At 39.0% G+C, this 23419-nt stretch overlaps 1 protein-coding gene across 1 annotated transcript in view; it reads right to left on the minus strand.

Annotated features, from left to right (window-relative positions):
* LARGE1 (LARGE xylosyl- and glucuronyltransferase 1) overlaps positions 1-23419 on the minus strand; it is a gene marked incomplete at its 3' end in the record, with an annotated part of 273098 nt that overhangs the window by 118485 nt on the left and 131194 nt on the right. Inside the window, exons 3-5 of the mRNA XM_080627788.1 lie at positions 21223-21524; positions 14476-14558; positions 3973-4096 (exon numbers count right to left, since the gene is read on the minus strand). Coding sequence (XP_080483914.1) covers positions 3973-4096; positions 14476-14558; positions 21223-21524 — 509 coding nt within the window. The remainder of the gene's footprint in view (positions 1-3972; positions 4097-14475; positions 14559-21222; positions 21525-23419) is intronic.

Raw genomic sequence — 23419 nt, forward strand, 5'->3', positions numbered from 1 at the left:
ACCTGCAGCAAAGTATGGAGCTTTCCACATTTTACTTCCAGGTCAAATGCTCACCTATTGCAAAAACCAATTCACCATTCCTACCTCCAAGTTCAAAGATCACTTGCAGCATGCATGCTTGTGGGCTGAACTATTTAAAGGAAAGAGGTTTTCTGCTTTACTGGTGATGAAGAGACTACATTTATTTGGGCCATCAAGATTCACACAGAGCAGAGCAATTCTACCTTCTGCTTCGCTTCGCTCACCTGATGTTGTCAGCAGTCTGTCAAACAACATCTGGGAAAACAATCTCAACTCATCTGTATTCCACACAACACAGACTGTACTGCTTTATCAGCTGGTCCCTCTGCTCTGGGCCTATGCAGATCACAATGGGTTTAATGTCTATACTTCCCTATGAGTGAACGGACATGAGAGTCCACATCGAACAATGAAGTGTAGAATCTTAGTGCTCATGTTGCATATCTTCAATAGTTAGCTCTGGAGCATCTTCATGTAAGACTGAACTGAATAAACCACAACATCCTGCAGCCTGGTATTTGCAAGCCACGCTGTAATGGGTCTTTTAGATCAATGTTTCACAGGTATCGTGTTTTTTTTTTCTTTTATTTAATGTTCAAAGAAGACAATTTTCAGCTTCCAGTTATTTTGTGGGTTGCACTGCTGTCATAGCTACATCTACTGCATTAGGATCAAAGCTGAGTAACATGACTAATGTAACCATACAAAGTGAATCTACATTGCCAAGTAACTTTCCAGTTTGTAGTCACAGCCATATGTGGCCCCACAAATTTGGAAGAGCTATTTGTGGGCCATACTGAGTAGAACAAGAATGAAATCTGCAGCTATGGAATGGCTCAATTATTGGCACCGTTATCAGCTGCCCACACTTCAAGGATGCTTATTGCTGATTACTACACACATGTAGCAAGTCTAGTAACAGCATAGAGTTGCAGTGGCAGTACAGTTCACAATCTGAACAGTTTCTAAGCTGAGGGAGAGCTTTTAACCACAGATCACCTTTGTGGTTACTGATAAAGCAATAAGGAGACAGGTCAAGATATGCTGGGGGAGGTTACAATTGTCTTAGTAGAATTGGCTGTTAAAATCACCAAACTAGCTGTTTAAAAGAAATATAGCCAGAAAGGTTCCATCTCAACTGTTGCTGACCTTTTTCCTAGAGATGCTGTTATTGTGGCTCAGCTTCACAGCCAAGTCTCCTCCTCTCCCACTCCATCCCTATCATGTGCCTCAAGCAAAGACAGGCCTTTCCCTGGCCATCCTTCCCTGTGTTCCATCCTTCTTCCAAGCAGGCTGGTGTTAGTTTGGCAGCACCCGCCTCTAGGGAGAGCATGAACAGGGGCTCTTTGTGGTGCAGGATGAGCATGAACAGATATGACACCTTCCAAAGGAAAAATAAGTCTTCTCTAAGTCTCAAAAGAAACATTTGACATGCTTAGATCACAGCAGCAGACAAAGTAGGTATGTTTGTTTGTGGGCCATAGAAATTCTGGGATAATCAGTGGAACTTTGTCTTCCCTTTCTTGCAGTGAAGCGTCCGGTTTTCCTCTAAAATCCGGGAAAAAACAACGCCTACTGCAGAGCCTTATTTTCTACACCTTCCTTCAGGACACTGATTAGTCTAACTCTATGTTAAATGGCAAATATTTTAAGAATTGCAGGATATGTTAAGAAATGTTGCCTAATATTTTAGTCTCCAAATTCTGCCTTTAAAAAAAAACCAACAAAACTCTAGTGGAAACTGTCGCCATAATTCTAAACAGCTCCTTGAAAAAAAAACCCAAACATCTACACTGTTTATGGAGGATCTAACATTATGTGCTCCCTTCCACTGTCTGAGCAGAAACAGAACAGGTCTTTTACCATGACTTAACGGCATAAGCTAACATGCCAGCTCCTGCTGCATTGGAAATATGAGGCTGGAAGCTCATACATATCAAAAAGGAAAAAAATAAACACGAAATGAAATGTTTTCTGTAGCATCTAAAATGTGTTCCAAAACAAGGAAACCAGGGTAAATGAAAGCTAAGTGAAAATGTTCAAGCTATTGTTCTGTCTAAACCCTTTATTGGCATTGATTACATGTTTAAAAAAGAACTACGGAGAGTCATTAAAACTGAAACATAGTATGTATTGTAACTTTGTATTCATATATCACTTTCGAGAAAGGTAGAGTTTCTAGTAAACATTCCAGCATCAGCTCTTATGTTTTTGAAACACTGGACAGCATATTACAGTTCTTAAGAGTATGGGTGAAATACATGAACCCAAAACAATCATTAAATCCTCTCTAGAGGCTACGCAGGAAACACTGAGATGAGCTCCTTCTGCTGCCTGTAAACGACTCCTCTGTCTTCTTTGCTAAAACTTGCAGAATGATCTGGCTATGAGCCAGCATCATATCTATCTTCTTAAAACCCCATTTATATTTACAACTCTTTGCTGTCCTTTGGCAGTGTCTGTCACATTCACCTGTACTGAGTACTACTTGGGTTTTTTTGGCTACTGAAATCAGGAAAATCGCTTTGTACGCAGTATGTTGAGCTCTGAGCAAGAGTGGCAGACCTAGAGAAATGTATTTATGCATCAATATCTGCATCTGGTAAGAAAGTGGTCCCCAACCTAAAGCAAGACAAGCCCAGTGCTGCTTTAGGTTATCTGCCATATGAAAATTGAAGCTGAGTGGAAGAGGGAGGTACAAAACAAGATTGTGCTCTGTAGCCTCATATCTGCACAGTGTTTTCCTATAAATCAAGAAGTTTGGGATCACTGAAGTAAGCTCTCTTGGTTATTATTTACTTAACTAGATTGGACCATACCCAAATGACCAGAAGGAAAGCACTAAGAGGTCTGTCTTCCCCAGCTGAGAGGCTAATTAAGCACTGTGAAAACCCTACAATTTGCAGAAAAGCACATGTAATATAGACACATACAAGATTTACAAGAATAAACCTCCTCCTTGCTATGAAGCTCTAAAGAACAGAAGGGAGGTCTCTAGCTAATTAGGTTAATACCAGCTTATGGCTTCATGTAGAAGAACCAATAAAAAATAAAACCAGCTAGAAACAAAACACTTTTCTCAAGGATCAATTTTTTGCCTTTTCCATCTTTCTACAACTTTTTGTTCTCAAGATTCTACAGCACGGTGTGCTTTGAATTTACCCCTTAATTAGCACAGCAATTTGCTAAATTTTGCTTTTTTCTTTGTTTCAGGGTGCTGTTCAGAACAGTCTGGGAAGTCATTCAAATTATTGCCACCAACCTCAAATGCTAAAATCAGATTACTTCATTCTACCTCCACAGCTAAAAAATGTGCAGCTCAAACTCAGTGCTGTGCCTTCGTGATCTAATTTAAACTTTGTAACTACGAAAAGATAATTACTTTATGCTTTGAGTAAGTGATTTTTTCACACACACACACCCCCCACCTTAGAACTCTCTTCATATTCATTCTTTTGAAAGGGCATCCAGATAAAAAAGGCAGCTATTTTAAAATGTAGTACTAATACCTCATCAGAATGTGCGCACTTATGGTGTTACACATCCATGCTTAAGGAATGCAGGGGAAGTTGAGTGCTTCCAATAACAGATTTGGGCTTATTGAACAAGATGCTCATGATTCCACCATGGCTACTAGAAAGAAGTACCTTTAGCAAACCATAATGTGATCAGATGCAATTCAACTCAGGCAGCCAGAAACCTCTTGATAGCATGTAAAATTCTAAGATGCTAAAGAACATACTCCATCAACGGAGAAACTGCACTGATTTTAGCCATTTAGTATCTTCTAGTTAAGTGTAACTGGGATTCCAACCATGTGGGTTAAAATTAGTTTCAGCCAGGAAGAATATTTTAGCCAGCAGTTCTCCCACAAGTCACCAATCCAGAGAAATGAATAAAAAAGAGGTGACATGAAGTGTATGAGCAACATTTGTGTTTGTCTTTCTTTACCTTGAGTTCATCTGCGTCATAGAAGTCTATGCGCACAGCAGGGACCATCCATGTCTGGAACAGAGTCGCCAGGATCTGTTTGGCAATTGCATCTGCAATGAGGTGGAAGTGGAGTGGGTTTCGCCTGATATAAGAAGAGAAGGAAATGCATTAGTTCAAAGGTTTCTAATTCCTGTTGTGAAAGGACAACATCAGAACTTACAAAGCTTTAACTATGTCTAAGGTCTCAAGGTAAAGCATACAGCACGTTTGGTGGAGTCCTGCTCCGTGGCCAAAATGCTAAGACACTTACAATTTGAATAAACAAGACAGTAATAGAAATACTGGACCAGTTTCTGGGTGGTCGTAAAAAAACATAGTTCCCCCGACTTCAGTGGAATGTGATTATTTGCAACAGCTAAGGATCTGGTCCCTTCTACCAGCTCCTTAAAAGAAGGCCAAGTTAATCCTCTTTGGGGACTTGAGCTGTGAAACTGATTGCTTTCAGTTTCTAGGTCAACCTGCTAATTTATCCTTGTGGTACGAACAGTTTTCTGTGGAGAAGTAGGGGTAGAAAGGAAGGTTAAAAACTAATAATCTGAATGAGGCGAAATTCCAGGACCATTGAGTTTACACACATCTTTTCAACAAAGCAAACTTGGGGCATCAACAGCTGTCCTATGAGAACACAAAATCAGGTGTTTCAGGTGAGTGCCTTCTAGGTACTTGCACAGTACATAGAACGGAGATTGTAAATTTCCCCACATCCCTGTTGCTAAGAAAAAAGGAAGGTTGAAGAAAAGGAGGAAGAATTATTTTCCTCCAAAAACACCAGATGTGGGTTCACCTCTGTTACAAGACTTGAGCTAAGTGAAAAGCTTCAAAACAAGATGAATGAAGCCAGTATCAGCAAGACTGGTACGGTTTGACAAAGCATATGGAGTTTTCAACAGTTATGTGAACTTAGACATTACAAATACCATGTTTTAGCTTCTTTCCTGAAGGGACAGTAAGCAACAAAGTCTGATCTTTACTCAACTTCTGTGGCAGGCGTAGGAAAATTTGCCAGTGGAAGTTAGTCATGATGTGTAGTTTTCCATGTTTATCCCTAGCTTAGCAAACTTCTATGTCAGCAGAGAAGGACAGAGTTTCAAAAGCCACTAAGAAGACAGATGGTTCATGTAGACTTTAGCATCAGCTCAACCTTTCTTCAATTCCTACGATGGAATAGTAGAGTTTTATTTATGTGAAAATTGTAAAGATAAATGGATGCATACTTGTTATCTGATATTTTTCATCTAGAAAGAGAAGTATTTAGTGTCAGATGCTGGTTAAAGTGGAAGATGACTGATGTTACTACATTCTGCTGTGTGAACAAGAAGTGAAGGAATCTATGTTAGTTCAGGCCAATGTATTTCAATTAAATTTTTGAGCTTAACCCAAAAGATGAAGATTATTTCTTTCTCCATTTCCTGCATTATTGGACAAGATGTGCTTTATGTCTTTAATGCTGTTCTTGCTTTGACGAGTAATACTGTTTCTCACTGAACAAAGTCCACAAGAAAATGTAAAAATACATATAATGGTTCGTAGGATCATAACGCACCACTCAGCGGAAACAAGAGATTGTTGTGAGAAGCAATGTATGGCTGGATTTTGCAGTGTTAGAAATACTGCACCTGAGATCCAATACCCATGGATGCTAGTGAAGGCGTTGTATGGGCTTCAAGGGCACCATGATTCAAATAATGTGCTTACAGGCTACGTGCTGGTTAGAAGCCGTATGTATGAGCTAATCACGATGGCAGAATAAACCCTCATCTGATCTATGTGTAACTATACCCAAAACACTGCTTTCTGAAAAGACAAAGGTCTTTCAATCTCCAGCTTGCCCTGGAATGACAGGGGGAGAGGGAAAGGCAAAGGCTGCCAGCTGCGGAGTGTTCCATTACCAAGCTAAGGGGATCACAGCAATTACAACTGCTTCACTAGCCCAGCAGGAGAGAAGAGGAGGACATCCTGGCTCATGCAGATTCCGCAGTAACCAGGCACCTTGCCAAGAAAAAATAGGGAAATAGCAGAGATAAGGAAATACATTTCATTAGCAGAGAAAAGGCCAAGAGAAACAAAGTACAACATCAGTGGCTTTGGGTACTGGCAAAGCAATATCTCTAGGCAAATAGGTGTTGAATATCAACATACACATCCTACACAGGTCCCTCTGCTTAGCAGGGGGTGAGGCCAGTGTCTGGTAGAACTGTTCCCCAGCTGATATTCTTTAGTAACTTCTTTCCCTTTTTTCAGGGTCATTTATCTATATACTGCAGAGTAGAATAAGAAGAATAAAATATCAGTCAAAACCAAGAAAGCTATATCTCTTTCAATCCATCATTTAGTTAAACAGAATTGATATAAAATTTCAAGATGAAACACATTAGTTGAAAAGAAAAAATCTGATACAAAGACTCAGATCTTCAGTAGCAGTTTATACTTATCTGAATGACCCAAAGCGTATGAAACTTAAATGGGAACAAGTGGGTGACATTTTCTTTAGTTCAGCTCCTACTGGGAAAAAGAAAAAAGGAGTAGTTGTACTCCTACACAGAAATCTCTTTCAAGTTGTTAGCCTCATGGTAGAGATTCAGCTGGAAGGAAAGTATGTGTCAGAGGAAAAGCAGAAGACTATCACTTACAAAAATACATCCCTAAAACAGTGACCCACTGACATCTACAACTACATGTGCATCATCCACACAAAATTTTACTCCAGACGAGATTTTAGTTATGTGAAATGTGAGGTTTAGCATGGTGCTAGAAGCCAACAGAGCACACACTCAAACTTGCAAGACCTTCTGAAGGTAACAGTACTAGCACACACACAGATGACATGGTTTACCTCTTCTGGTCTCTGTAATATGCAAAGCCTAAAAGATAAGGATTGCCTCAAAATGTTTATGAAGCAAGATCAGAAGTTTAAAGATCAAACAACATCCATTGTAAAAGACACAGAAGAGATTCTGTAGGATGAGAAGTCTTTCTTAAGACATATGAGAAAGGGATGCCACCATTATTTGCCAACATGGCTGAATCACTGGCTCTAAGAATAAGGAGTGACAATCAGGATATTGCAAGGGATTCCACTGAAAGCGACATATAATTAGACTCAGATGCTTTGCTGTGCCATTCAATATAAGTGAAACCTACTCCATTCTTCAGACTGGTCTTCTTCCATGACAGAGCCATTTTGGGATATGGGGTCTACAAAACTGAAATCAAACTCTATTGCTCCTATGATAAGTGAAGGGATAGCCATGTGGAAAGCTGTTCTTTACAGACATTTAGCAGCTATAGTTTAAAAATTTTGGGAAAGGTGGGGGATGATACCTGAGTCTTCCAGAGGGAGGCTTGCATCCCTCACTTGGGTATACAAGGAAGGGTGGCACGGCCATTGAAAAAATGAGCAGCTGAAGACACCAAAGTTTGCTAGTGGAAACTGAGTGGCATGAAACTTGAAAAATATGATGCTCTGGTTAAAGAAAAACCCAACTTCATTCTGTTGTGAAGGTAGATGAAGTTGTGAAAAGGATCTCAATGAGGTTGGTTCCTGCAATAGCAGGGGAGTTAACGAGATGACTCAACAGATTTTTTCCAGTTCCCTGAGCCTCAGGACTTCAGTGCAAGACATCTTTGTTGGGTTGAAGGGAACCTGGAATCAGGTCTCAGAGGAAGGAATGACCAATACAAACTTTCTCTTCTCTCACTCTAAACATGAGGTGGACTTCCTTTGACTTGAATTTCTCTAACTAACTCAAAGCACAGTTGTGTCTTGTGTTTACTTTTAATGCATATATTACCCCACATAACTCATGTTCCACTGGTCATGTCAACAGAACAGAAGATCCACACACAGCAGAGGCCAGTAGTATCTTGTACTGCTAGAAAGTACTATACTGTAAATGGTGACAGTATATACAACTATGGAATAAGAAAGGTCAATATATGACAGATTTTATAAACTTCACCTACACAATCAATAGAGTTTAGAAAATTCCCAGTATTCATATGAATTTGTGACGTCAAAGTTTCTAGTATCCCAGGTTTCAGAATAGATAGCTCTTGAATTCTGAGCACCAGGTCTTCCATTTTCCCCACTACAAAAGCAGATACTGAAACAGTCAGGGAATTTCTCTCAAGTTCCAGAAATACTTAATCTCATTCACCTCAAAGATTTGAATCTGAACTTTTATGAACTACAACTTTTCACAGTTTCTGCTATATGGAAAATGCTGATGCTCTAATGTCTTAATGCAGAAGAATTCCTTTTCAAAGTATTGGTATTTCCCATCAGTGGAAAGTCAAGGTTTTAACCACTTGATTTAGAAAGCTGCAAATCTCCATATATTAAATTATTTCCCCTTATCTTAAAATCAGAACGCTATCTGACAAAGTAAACCATAGGTAAAGAGCACCCATTTATTTTCTTAAATTGCTTTCTTCAAAAGTGAATGAAATTATATTCTGGCCAAGATTTTTAAGCATGGATGCTTAAATATAGGCTCTTAGGCCTAAATATAGGAGCTGAAATGAATGCTCTCATTTTCAGAATTGCTGAGGTCCTATGAAGTTAGTAAAAGGTAAAGAAGTCAGTAATTTTAAAAGTCAGATTATAAATTTAGGAGCCTTTTCCAAGGTACCCATTTCGATTTTTTTAAAAATTATCATGTCTTATCTCTGTATTTCAAAACTTATCCTTCATCAGAGTTTTGATCTGCTTGCTCAAGCATTTGTGGTCCATTCTTTTTGAATAGCCACTGCCACAGACTTAAATACAAAAATCTACAACTGAAAAAGGGAGTACTGAACCAAGGCTCACTCTTCCTTTTTATATTATTCCATAGCTCAACTGTTAGCAATTTAAAAAGCAGCTGCTTGGTTGCACAATTCTATCTCCACAACAGAGGAATTTTATTTTCTAAGCATATAAAAAGGTCAGTAGCCCAGGGGGTTTATTTCCAAAACCTATACTTTATTAAGGGAAGCACAACAAGGTAATACCTTTTATATCTGTAACAAATGGTTACAAGGACTTCAAACAGAAATTATAAAAGGCAGCTTGGGAAATACTTTTTTTTTCCTAATGCCCATATAACAATCCCTTTCTCATATAGGGAGAATTTTAATGTGAAAATCATTAAGATTTTTCATACCTCTTCACATCCAGTATTGATTAAAATGCTCCCCAAACTACTGGACAGATCTTAAAGATGCACTAGCTGCCTCATTCATGGATCTTTTTGCTTTTTGTTAACTTATAGAAGCACTTTGGGAAATAATAAGAGATTTCATGGGCACATTTTTTTTTAAATACTGCTTTCTCCATGATGCCTCCAGTGTTATGACAGCTAGAAAATACAAAAAGTGTGTATTATTGATGAATCCGTATACAGATCAGAGAAACAAGTCCACGCTTTATACGTTTTGCCAGAAGAATCTCCCACAAAACAGACCAAATATTAGAAAAGTTGGAAATAATGACAGAGGTTTTAAATTCTCAAATTAATTCCATTAAGGTAAAGTGGTCTCCAAGGAATACAGCCATTAGATTACATAAGCTTTAATTACCAGCCAGTGTTGACTTGTGACTCTTACTTGGAAATTACATGTCACACTTTTTATTTAATTTAGATTTTCATTTGGTTTGCCTTATTCTACTTGTTCAAAGAAAAAAAAAACCCACATTTATTATACATACAGCAATGTATAACACAGTTTCATATCCTAATCTTAGAAAAGCTTAGACTTATGCTGAACTTTAAATTTATAAGCAACTTCCTTGAAGCCAAGAGGCTACTTTTGTATTAGAAAGCATTTGTCTGGTTGCCTGGTTTTGTTTACGCTAAGAAAACCACCACCATTACTATGCCCCTATTCCTACAGGATAGATGAAGCATGCAGCTAAAGAACTACTCATAATGTGTTATCCAAAGAAGAATGACTAACACAGGAAAAAAGAAAAAAACAAGCCACTATTAGCTGGCACAAAAGAGAAGGTAATTTTTCACAGATTCTCAGGTTGACCTAACTGCCAGCAACTTGTTATAATTGTGTAATTTCGGCCTTTGTTCCCAAATGAAACATGGTGTTTAGCATGTCTTTGGAAAAGATAAAGAGTACATTAAAAATCATTTTAGCTCTTACTTGAGTTACGACCTACCTAAGCAGAGACAGAAATGATCTTTGCAATATGAAACTATAACTCATGGGCTGCTTCTGTGGTACTCTAAGCTTTACAATTTTCAGAAACAAAGTGAAACATTGAAAATTACAAATGTAGTTTGGACTCGTAGTTGCAAAAGTTCCAAGGAGAGTTATTAGCCACAGGAAACTGCTTCAGCTTTGAAAAAGAAATGCACATGCTTTGCATACTACTATATGCAGTTTCCAAAAGCACTTGCATTTCATTTTGCCGATTTGACCCACTATTCTTAGTGTTTAGTCTTCTGCTTTGGAAAAACTAGCGAAGTTGCACTGAGGACACAGCAATATGAGCTTGGCTGTGTTAAACTGACTCAGACGTATTTTTTGATTTTTAACCCTATAACAGATCTATAAAATCTGTCATAATTAGGAACTAGATGACTAAGAAGGAAAGCAGGAAAGCTGCAGACTAGGACTAAGAACTTAGTCTACAAGACTCCCTCTGTGCAGCACTGCCAATGCATATTTATCAGACTCTGCAAGCCCTGCACTATCCCAGATCTGCTGAGTCTCCTCCTGAGAACAGACTGTCAGTTATGTCAAACTGGGTGTTAAAAGCTGCTGGGATTCTGTGGCTTGAGCATACGTTTTCTAAAGACAAAACTGAAATCAAGCTCCTTTTCCATTGGGAATGAAACACATTTCTGAACCACGATGTTCTTATAAGGAATCAACCACACCACTCCTTTTCCCCTCTTCTTCCCACTCCCTAGAACCTAAAGACAGATATATATTCTCAAACAGTTCCAACAAGTATCTTGCCTAAGTTTTACGATATATATGGTATGACTAGAATCAGAAACTTGCTTTTTTAAACCGGGGGAGAACCGAACTTGTCAATATGCAGGATTTACTGTATATTCATGCAAGACAGAAAAGACAGCATGCTCCATCTATAGAAACTCCTGCAGTTTTTATTCTTAATGACCCAGCACCTCTTCTGTTTTGTGTCTCTCTAGTTCAAAGTTGGGGGTATAACAAACATGTTAATGCATGAAGGGAAGAAGATTAGACTGACATGAGCTCCTTTTCTCAGAATCTTCCTATTAGAGAAGTAGGGATTCCCTACAGAAGTAAGGAATTTAGGTACCTCTTTTTTTATCGAAATGCACAGCTGAAACCCACTTTAATTAGTAAACTAGATGGAAATGCTAATAAATGTTCATGATATCTCCATGAATTCCAGACAGATTCACTGAAATCAGTGCTTTTACAACAAACACCAAGTGGAGCGTAGCAGGAACAAGTTAGGCTATTAAGAGTGGTTACTTTGAAGGGCCAGTTGTTTAACCAGTAGACCGTATTCAGGGTGTTGGAGGGTTGGATTGAGATGTAATGCTACAGCTGCCCAAGGAGAACCCACACTGTGCCTGGCTACATACCGACAACCACGATTTCTACACAAGCATCTCTCAATTATACAATGCACTCTTGTTGCAGGCAAATTCTTCACTGGCTGTCATCAGGTTTGGCTGAACACTGATCATCAGAAACTTCAAAACAGGAAAAAAAAACCCTCTCTTTGACAATATGTTTGGAGGCATATTTGTTGTGTTCCTGCAAAACTATATTTGAGATTGAATGTGGTGATCCTACAAATGATCCTGCAAATCCTAACTTTAGAGATTAGGACAGAACAAGCAAATTTCTTCTCCAGTGGAAACATAAAGTCCTTTCAAATGTCTTGGCTTATTGGATAATGACAGCTAAGATGCATTCCCTGGTGCACACAAAGCGGTTAAAAGAGGCATCTGCATGCTTATTCTCACTGAAAACCCTCAAGTCAGATAGTGAAGTTGCTACTGATGTCACGAAGCAGGCACTATCTAAACTAACCACTTCCAACTCCCTTAAATCATTCCTCTTAATGCAGTGTCATGACCTGTTTCAGTCCTTAATTCCTACAATTACATACATCCTAGCAACTAAAAGAAGCCTTCTTTCCAATCATCATAATTTTTGAAGTGCATACTGGTCTACAAGATAACATTGTTTGCGCTTGGCAACCAATGCAAGGAATCTTGGTTCTAAATAAATTTTTAGCTGAGGTTGTTGCTTGTTCATTGCTTACTCTCCAGACTTCTTCACCACTTCCACTCCAAAGATAAAGATCCAGGAAAGGAGCATATGTGAAGCATGGCCCTCTGCACATGTAGCCATAGCATCAACAGATGCTTAAGAAGCCTGTATTTTCTAGATGATAAGGAAGAAAGGTCTGTAAGAAGCTCTGTCTCTTTGAGAACATATTCCCTTTATAGTGAACAATTTAATGACTAGTTACAAAAGGTAGTTCTAGGCAGGAATGGACTTAGATTTGTCCCTATGCATGTTTTGAGCAGACAAGTGAGACAGGTTATCTTGAATGTAACTAACTGTACTAAAGTTTCATTAGCTATACTGGACTTTATCACCTCTGCTGAACTAGACAAATCCTTTGAGATGAGCAGTACTGCTAGCCAAATAGCAAAATATGTTCTTGACAAGGGCAGAATCTACCAGACTTAGATATGTCAGTGTTGATTCCTTTTGTTTTGGCTTCAAATTTTTAATTAAATATATTTGCAAATTACATAATTCTATGACAGAATTGTTTATATGTTTGCTAATTGCTCAGATGAGTGGCTTATATAAAACAGGGACCTTTCCTTTAAGTAAGCCAGGGAGAGATCGTTTAAAGCTGTGATCTGTGAGATTCCTATTATTTACAGAACAGATTAGAGTCTTCTCAAAATGGATGCAAGCACTAGGAGACAAAAACCTTGCAAAGCTAACCACTCGTGGTGGTGAGGATAAATCCTGTCACCATAAAAATGTGTATTTGCTAGAAATCCCTTAGAAACAACAATCAAAATAGATAGCACCCCCCCTCCTCCTTGCAATATAAAGCCAGCTTACACTGAATAATTCAGAAGTCTAATTGGAAATAGATACAGTTTTAAAATTTAACAAGATTTTAGGATTCAGAAAAATTCTGCACAGAGCATGATACAGTTTTTTACTGTTTTGCTTTTGTTATGTTTATTTCAGCATTGTTTTTCTTCTCCTAGCCCTCATCTAACATGAACATGCTGCTTCTGGAAAGACTTGCAAAGTCTATGTGTTGACGGTGAAATCTGCTCTCCTATCTTGAAGACTTTCCCCTCTCCACCTGCATTCTAGCCAATCTCTTACACAATATTTACTGAGTCTTTTTCCACATTGCACAAGGCGAGCATTTACACTCTTTTATGAAGCTTACCAAAAATGAGTAAAAGTTAAAACGGTGTACTAAAACAATTGTTAAGGGATTGATGACTAAGACTGTTCCAGCAGAGGACTGGAGGCAAACATAAGGAGCAATGTGGGGGACTGGAAAGCTCCACTTCAGCTAGCTGTAAACTCTTAGCACATGACACAAACAAGAGTCAATCTCCCTGGCAAAAAATTATAATTCAAAACAGAGCAGTGTATTGAAACCATCTCCTTAGTACACTCTTTATACTCTGTGCATGTTTTACTAGTCTATTTGTCCTGTTTGAGTCAAACAGTCTGATCGCTCACCTATTTTAATCCAGTTTCTGAAACACTGTTGGAAAACATCTCTGAGAGCCACTACGAAACTGGACAAGGGAATTACACATATGCTCAACTGCATTTCTCTTTTTCTGGGACTGCTGTTTACTAAAATAATTGGTTATTTTGACTTCATTGTATATTTATTCCTCCCAATTTCGGGATCTAACCATGCTCCATGGGTTAGAATCAGGTTGCAAAGCCTTCTGAGGGGCAATAAACAATTAATAAAACAATACTGACTGTAGTAACAGTTTTACATAAAAAATAAATGTCTAAATGGGAAGCTGGAATAGTCAAGTAACCAATGTCTATTTATGTTTATGGATTTTATATTACCATCTAGACCTGTGCCATAAACTGATACCAGAGATAGGCTAAATGAATACAATGCTGCTATTACAAATACTACTATTATTTTACAACAGTCAGGAGTACACAGATGATTTACAGTACAGAGAGATACTGTCCCTATTCCCACAATACAACAGAGGTAAGCGGGTAAACCTCTGATCCCCCTAATTAACTGTAGAAATCTTTACATAGGTGAATCTATTTGTGGTGGGCATAAATTCCATGCTTTTTTTCCTTCCATTGTAGAAGGAACCAGGGAAGGGACTATGACTTTCTTTTGAAGTTAGAGAATAAATGCAAAAGGAGCTTACTTAGCCACAACCAGATATACAATATACAAGAAAAGAAAGCTACCTTTACCTGTGAAATAAGACAGACTTGACAAGCGTGACAACATCCCGACTGGCATTGTACCCTGCACAAACAATGGCAACGTGGATGGTCTGTGGGAGAAAAGGAACAGAAAGAATAAAAATTAAGGCCTGCTCCTGTGTTCTATCATTCCTTAAGGACAGCACATACATGACAGTGCTATTATTTAGTGCAGCGATTGTTAAGGATTTGAGTGGGTGTTTTGCAGCTGTTTGCAGCCCACTTGAGGCAGTTTGTTAAAAACATCCTAATTGAGTTATAACACCATCATCATTCCAAAGTCATTACTATCCCTAAATTGCATCAGATGTCTGAACAGAACTGCATTTATTAGCTAAGAGCGCATGAGCATATGTGTGAGCGTATGTACATACTCCCCCCCATTTAGCAGCACACAAAATTCTAGTTATGCAAACATGCAGACACTTCATTCTTCTGAATTTTAAAATTATATCTGACAATTAGAAGCAGATCTGCTTTTAGAAATTTTGCATTATTTCCATCTTCAGAACAGCTACAAAGAAGAAGGTGAGCAAGCTCTGATGGATGAGCATGAAAAGGACAACTGGTTTGCCAGTGGCAGGCTGCACAGCAGATCAGACATGAGCTGTCAATGTGGGTGGTTACTTCCCTGCCTGTGACTACCATTATGGGCTGTACTGGGCAGTGATAATGTGAAGTTAAATATACATCCCCCACACACATTCTCCCCACTCCAGCACCTTGGTAAATTATCACTTATTCTGTGCCTTCTTACCTCCCTTTTGGTATGAGGCAGAGGTTTACTCATCTCTTCAAGAGGAAAGGGAAAAGTGAAAAGGAGCTACTAGTCATTATTATTAAAGTAGTAAGTAATAATTTGAAAAATGCTGCTAAGTTACTCTTCTCTAGTGTTAAAATTAGCCACTGCTATTCCCTGGGGACAAAAGAAAACTAATCTTAGCAAGTTTTGACTCCAGCTTCTGCATTTTTCTGTTTCTTTTTGGTCACAGAAATGAAGGAGAGTTTACCACGCTGGCAGCACAAAGCTGCGATTGGGGACACAGCTGTGAAACTGCAGGGAAGCCTCATTTGGCTTCCATTTGAAGCTTGGTTAGCTGGTTTCTCACACACACAGAGCTCTCATTTTCCACAGAAAGCCCACTACGCAGAGAACAAATGAGGAATTCTGTCTCCTCACATAGTCAGATTCCCAAAGTCTGGCCTGTTACAGAAGCAGATTTAAACAGGAGGTGGAATGAGTTAGGCTTGTCTAAAGAGTCCATACCCCTACCATTAACACTGCCTGGTACAGGGCACAATTTGAATCATGTAACTGTTAAGTCGCTGTGCCATTGTGCAACCTCCCCATGAACATCGCAGCTGCCTCCAGCCATAGTGTGCCTCACAAGCTGAGGCACATTGATAATGTGAGGTTTTAAGAGGACTTGAATTAATAAGGCAACCACCTGTCCAGAGAGGTGTGAGAAAGAAAAGCTATTGCAGTACACTTTGGCAACAGCTTTGTGAGGTATTCAGCACTTCAAATTTATGTTAAAGCCAACTGGAGTTGAGCATGGCTCAGCACCTGGCAAAAAGATTGTGTTTCTCTCTTGTGATAAAAGTACGGGAGAACAGACACTGCTTATTAATGCCTTTTATTGCAGCAGCATTTTGTACCATACTTATGGGCATAGGCGCATGTCGTGGTTTAAGCCCCGGCTGTAAATTAGAACCACGCAGTCTACTTCCCCCCCCACCTGCCACAGAGGGATGGGGAGGAGAATCGAAAGAATGTAACTCCCACGGGTTGAGATAAGAACAGTCCAGTAACTAAGGTATAACACAAATCACTACTGCTGCCACCAATAATAATAATGATAAGGGAAATAACAAGGGAAGAGAATACGATACCGCCCGCCGGAAATGAGAGCCTGACAGAGCAGAGGACGTGCCCTTCCGGGTAGCTCCCAATTACATCCCCCGGCATGACGTGCTGTGGTATGGAATACCTCTTTGGCTAGTTTGGGTCAGGTGTCCTGTCCCCGCTTCCTCCCGGCCCCCCCCCTCCCTGCCAGAGCATGAGACTCACAAAGTCCTTGGTCAGTCTAAACATCGGTGTTATCAGCTTTGTTCCCAGGCCAAAAGTCAAAAACACAGTGCTGCACCAGCTACTAAGAAGGAGAAAAACTGACTGCTACTGCTGAACCCAGGACAGCACACTGGTTCCTGACTCTGCATACACGGCCTCCTCTCTGTTTGCCACCTCGTCTTTCTCAGGCTTTTGGAAGATCTAAGATCCTTTCCTTCAACGCCAATTAAACCCAAATTAACTGAGAATAGTCTCATGCCTGCTTTAAACACTTCACCTGAAAACACTGGACCAGACACAAATATTTTATGGGTTTTGACAGAATGGCACTGTTAACATCGTACACTACTACCTCTACTTGCCAGGAAAGCTCTCCTTGCAAACTCTCTCCCCATCTTCAAACTCCCCTCAAAATCAGAGTTTATTCAGTCAACGACTTGCCCACATCTGTTCCCATTTTCCTAAATCAGTCTGTTTCAAAATTAAAAGCATGCTTTCCTCACTGTTTTCTAGCAGGTGCTGTTGTTTCGTATGCTGTTCCAGCCACAGCACACAGAGGAGACAGCACTTGCTGTTCTTTATGTCCTTCTGCAGTTCAGAGACACAGGCATCCATACACCTTCTACTCAGCCTCTCTGCTGTGTTTGTTATTACATTTCACTTGTATTCCTGCCTGCAATCAGCCACAAGTAAGAGCAATAATCCTCAGAGAATAAAAACCTAGTATTTTTTTCCCCCCAAGTTTTAGCCTCCAGCATGCTGCAAGACTCGGTCTGTTCCTCTCCTTTTCTTGATTCACTTTCCTCTCCCTCACTGTTTAACTGTTAAACAGGGAAGTCAACATGAGGTCATCAACCTGAACTGTCTGCAGATGTTTGCATCCTAATGGAAAGAAGTTTTATTTCCAGTTTTCTCAATGCTTGTTCCAAATATGTGTTTGGAGAGAGAGCAGATTGGTTATAGGCAAATCCTAGCAAGACAGGGCAACAGTGGCTGGAAGAAGGAAGCACTTCAAAGAACTTACATTCTCCTGAGTATACTACTGTAAGCTTTAGCTCCCAGATTATAAAATGGTCAGCAACATCACAGCTCTCTCAAAATCCTCATTTTCCATGTGGAGATGGCCAGAAGACTATATCTCCATCGCACCAGCACTGTGCACTGTGATTCACACAAGCTCCAGACTTGATGACTGCAACACCTAGGAGTGAAGCCACCTTCCGCAACATGGGAGCAGCTTGTCTTCTTGGTTCAACATGACCCTCCAAACTTTTCACATCAAGGCTCTGCACACTGCACTTGCTCCTCGCTGTTTACAGTCCATGATAATTTCAGTTGTCTAACTCTAGCCTAGACATTCAAAAGTCACTGCAGGACTAAACTGAGCTCCTTGAAAGTGTCCAGCCTCCTACAATGCTCTTTTTCAACTGAATGATAGACATGTTCATCGCTAATAGATGTTGCAAGAAGTCTGGACACAGGCCATTCACTGGAGCTGCTTCTAGACAATGGAACTCATTGCAACAACAGATTAAATGATGATATTTTTTGCTTTCCAGACTCAATGAATTCTCCCTCTGTTTATACATACAGATATGAATAGATAATCAAAACACTGTGGAAGTTAATCATGCTGTTCTTCCTACAGGTTGTGGATCAGGAGCACAAACAGAACTATTTTTGGTTTTAAATAGTTTAGGGAGCACTCAGGCAAAGGCGCTTCAAGGCATTTAAGGAAGTTAAACTTCTTCAGGAAAGGGAGTTTAAATAGCACCAAGGTGCATGCTAACATAGTTTAGGAACCATTTATTTAGTCACTAGAGACCAGTGTAGAAAAACTGTTTCTGAGAGCAGTATTTAATGTAAGTCTGTTCTGGGGTAATATTAATGGGAAGAAAATACCCAAGATCCCATAGTGATGAGGAGTATAAGGTGCTTAGATAAACAGATGTTATTTTTTTTCCTCCTCAGGCTACTTTTTAGAATGGTGAAATAATGAGCTTAACAAACTTCAATTAGTTCTTATAGCTGAAAATAATCTTCGGTAAAGCATTTCATACTCCAATAATTTGTCAGTAGTATTAGCCAGGCCTTCCAATGCAGTTACTTAATCCTTCATAAATAATCATTAAATGTGATTAAGAGATATTAAAAGCATGTTACAAAAATGTAAATATGCTACAAATTATTCCCAGAGGCGGGAACATTTGGTTTTCCTGTGTTACAGTGTTTGAGTTGGTGGAGCCCAGTTCTTTGTGGTTCTAGAGTACTACACACTTAAACCTATTGAGCAACACAGTTAAGATTAGTAACAATACAAATATGCCTGTAAAAATGCTTCAGATGTTAAGTATTCTGTTAATTTACTAAATGCTATGCTGCTAATAAACCATTTTGTAATATATAATCTCTTTTTGAAATATTTATAAATGCACACTTAATTCAAACTAAATGTCCAGTTTATGGAGGCATAAGCTGGAAAGACACTGGGGTAATATCATAGGACAGTCAAATGATTTTGTCAGCTTCCATTAGCATTACGGTCTCCTTCTGAAGCCTGTTATTTGTGCCTATGTCTGTGTAAGGACTACTCTCACTTATACTACAAGCTTGTGTTAAAATTGTCTCCTCCTGGGAAAGCCTGACTGGGATCTCCAGTGAGAAGACCCTGTTTGGAACTGATTTTTTTCTTGCAGTATAATGCTGGCCCATCTCATAACATCAGAACAGCTCTCCTGTGATGCAATAGAGTAGGAAGCAGCGGTCGGAATGCAACAAACCCACTACTATTTGATATAGATCAAAATTATTATCCCATAGATTATGCTTTATCAGAGATTTAATGTTCATTCACTGTAAATGCATTTTCGAATGCTTTAATCATCACTAAAGACCATCCCAAATTAATTCTGAAATTACCTTCAGTGAATCTCAAAGAACTGACTCAATGAAACACCCTACTTCTAGCTCTCTTCTTGTCCCCCATAGCCCCAGTCTTTTTCTCAGGTACCTTGTCTTTTTCTTCCCAAGTTGTTGACCCTTGCTGTGATATATTCCAGAGTCAGAGGCTAAAAAAAATCTAGTTCACACCTTTGAAGCACTGAAACACAGGGTGAATGTAGTCCAGATACCATTCACATAAACACGGAACCAGAATCTACAGTAGTAGGATAAAAGATGAGACCCCTGGCAAATCTGATAATGAGGAAGTTTAATTTTAATTTCCATTGCTGTTACTGAATTACTGAGTGAATTCCTTAAGAAAAAAGCCATTTTGTTACGAAAATAGTGTGTGGTGAGATAGGGGCATAGCAAATAAAGTGAGGTTTCATGTTTTATATAACCATTGCCTTCAGCACAATGCTAAACCCTACAGTGCAAGCAAATTTATTGGGAAATCACATTATAAACTGAAAGGCCACTTATCCTATTCCTCTTTTAAGCTGCTATTTTTGTGTCCCAGATTGGTAGGTACATTGAAAAACCAAGAACTGAGATTCAGCTCATTTATGCTTGGCATGAAAATAAGTGAAAAGTGAAGTTTGTTTATTGACGATCTGAACTTTCCTCATTAAAATAAATGCCAAAATGCTCACAGGGCAGAAAATCAGACCCTCATTATTAGGAAGAGGGAAAATGAAAAACCTCCTTTCCCCTCTCCTTAAAATAATGTTGGTTCTTTTCTTCCACACTTCTAGACAAAGATGTCTAAGTGGAAAGCAATAATTCCTTTTTAGACAATACTGAATATTTGCCCATTAAACAGACTTTACTTAAACAGATAATTAGGACTTCTTTTTCTCTCCCACTTACTTTCTTTTAGCTTTTATCTTCCTAGTGTCAGAAAGCAAGATAAAAGGTGATACAGTATTACCCTCTTTGTAGAAATAAATGGAGGAAGTTATTTTTGGTATCTTTACCAGCTGGGATTGGCACAAGGCCTTTAAGCAAGGCTTCCTGCTTTGGATCTATCCATATTCGGAACTGTCATCATTCACATAACTGACAACTACATAGCTGGATGACATCCACAAAACTACTGGCATAAAATGGGTAAAACCAAATCAGAGAAAAACCCCAAAACCTTCTTAGAAACTGATTTCCTCTTCCCTGCAGCTAACCACGCCTCTTCTGCATAGCTCACGCGAAGCAGGTCATGCCACAGTAGCATCCAGAAACACTCCTGTAAGTGACTCAAAAGCACAGGCTGGCTCCATAAGCCACAATTTAATTAATGGTAAACCCTGAACTCTTCTAGTACAGGTACACAAACAAAGGAATAAGGTTTTTGAAAGCACTGTGGCGCTTTCATTTAGAAATGCACGGGGTCAGTTTGCCACAGGTTTTATCAGCACAGCTGTATTGAAGTCAGCTTGGAACAAGGCTTTGATTTTTACATCAGGTTTGGGAATACAAGAATGAAAAAGACAAAAAACTCTGATCAAATAGTAACTCGAAAGTTATTCAGATGATTAAATGTTTTAAAGGTGGGGGTTTTTTTAAAGAATAATTAAAAAATATCTAAAAAGTTGCACTCAGTAGTCCTCAAAGAGGCTGGTTTCTGAGCAGAAAGTTTTAGAGGGAAGGAGACAGGGATCTGCAATGTCCTTGAAGGATCAAATTTAAGAAGCTTTGTTTCTGGTAGGTTCCTTTTGTTTACTGACCTCACATTTTTCCACTGCTGGTTGCTGCCCACACTCAGAGCTGTTCCCTGCCACAATGCCAGCCCGCAGGCTCTCGCTGTCGCCTGTCCCCTCTTCCATGGAGTAGGTTTTGGAGTGATTGCCGCGGTGGTGTGAGGGGCTGCGACTCTGTGCCAGGCTGAGCTGCTTGCGAAGCACGCGGTTCTCCTCCTCCACCTCCCGCATGCGGACTTCCAAGCTCTCACGCTCCCGCTGGCTTGACGCCGTGTACCGAGGACTGTGGGGCTGGGATTCAAGTGGAGACAGCGACACTGGCTTCCCATCTGCAAAAGGAGGAAACGGAGCACTTCTGTCAGAATATACTTGGAGTTGCATCTTCCTTTAATGCCAACATTGTGAGGCACGGATATGTTTCAAATCCAGCCACGTTTTACACAGAATGGACACTTCAAGGCAATGCTTAAGACCACGGTAAACTTGGACAAATGTTAAAGTTCTATGAGCTCCAGGTCCTGTTAATTTTAAAACCACACTAAAAGATAAGCATGTGTTTCTTTTGTTCTGGATAGGGCTGCCTGCCATTCTCTGGTCTGGGAAGACAGTCAAGACCAGAAGAGTTTAATATGAAAGCAATTACTATACAGCTCCATATATTTTAGAAATGTATGCAAGACAAAATAATTTTCCTATTCCCCATTTCCTCCACAGTCAAGCTACAGCATTTTGGTTACCATTTTGTGCCAAACAGTGGCCCCAGCTGATTCACATGTGAGGAGCAGATGGTTTTTATTCAGCAGCACAGTATTATGTGCTTGCTGAGAAATGAGAGGCTCAGAAGGACAGAAACATTCAATATACATGTAGGTCAAATTCTGGAAAGTATTTTGGCTGGAAAAGACAACAAGGGAATTTAAAAAAAAAAATCAAAATGGTTCAATCCAACACATTTAACTAAAAAGTTACATTCCAGAAACAGGAAACACTTCCATTTTCACATTTTCAAAAGTAATCTTCATTTTTCAAAAAAGCATTAAATACTGAACTAGATATAAAGTATATATATAAAAAAAGATAAATTAACCTAAAACCAAGATCCATAACCAAAGACAACAATTGCAGCACAGTCTACCATCACCTCCCAGTACATTATTGCTGCCAAAATACAAAGGGGCAAAGAGGGATGCAATTGATGTGTTTTCAAAGGAGACATATTTTCACATAACTTTAATAAACTTATACATACACAGACTAGAAATGCTTGATGGGTGGTAACAAGCCCTCAAACTAAATTACTGGTTTAAAATATTCAATTGAAATCAAACTGAAACAAAGCAAAAGATGGGAAGAGTTATCAACAGTGTCATAATCAACAAGACATTTCTTTACAGTGATGATAGGTGAGTATCATATACTAAGGTATTTCTCTGAAATAACTTTCTACCTGCTTACATTAAAAGAAAAAGTTTGCTATTTAACATTTTTTCCCATGCAGAGAGTTCCTTTGGCTTTATCAAATAAACACCAGACCGAGTGGTTCAGAAAATGGAAATCATAGTTATTGTTTAGCAGTTCTCCTTATCAAGTACTTCTCTCAACTTCTGACTCAAAACTATCTCCCTGCTATAATGAACTGCTCCTTGCTTGTTCTCTTCCATTGTTCCACATTTACATGAATGGTGAGCAGTCCTCTAAACTGAACTCATGAAAAAAAGAGCTACAGAAATCAAAACCACAATGCTAATTCCCATTGTTGAGGTATACCAGCATACACACTTCCTGTTACCTATATAAATAGCTATCCTGGTTTTAATGCACCATTTGGATAGACTATCTTGCATCTGTTTGCAGACTTTCTTCCAGAAAATAAAAATCTAATTTATTTATTTTTAGTGTTAACAAAGCTTATAGATAAAACTGAGCTTGAAAAATGTCTCAAGTCAGATTCTGAAGTTTGGCCACTGGTATTTTGGAGAATGCTCAAGCAAATAGCTATTAAAAATTAAATGACACATTTGAAGAGCATGAAAATCACGGGTGCAAAAATAGAGAAATGTCAACATTAAGGACAGAACTATGCTATAATTAGAAGTGAAATAAAATGCAGAATAATCTTTCTCCATCCAGCTTGGAAGGCATGGAACTGAAATTATGTTATTTCTCAGCTGCTGATACCCAAGCTAGAAAGAATAAAATTCATTTGGATGTGATTATATTGCAT

This window comes from Psittacula echo, assembly GCF_963264785.1.
Source record: "Psittacula echo genome assembly, chromosome: 1".
NCBI classification, from domain to species: Eukaryota; Metazoa; Chordata; class Aves; order Psittaciformes; family Psittacidae; genus Psittacula; species Psittacula echo.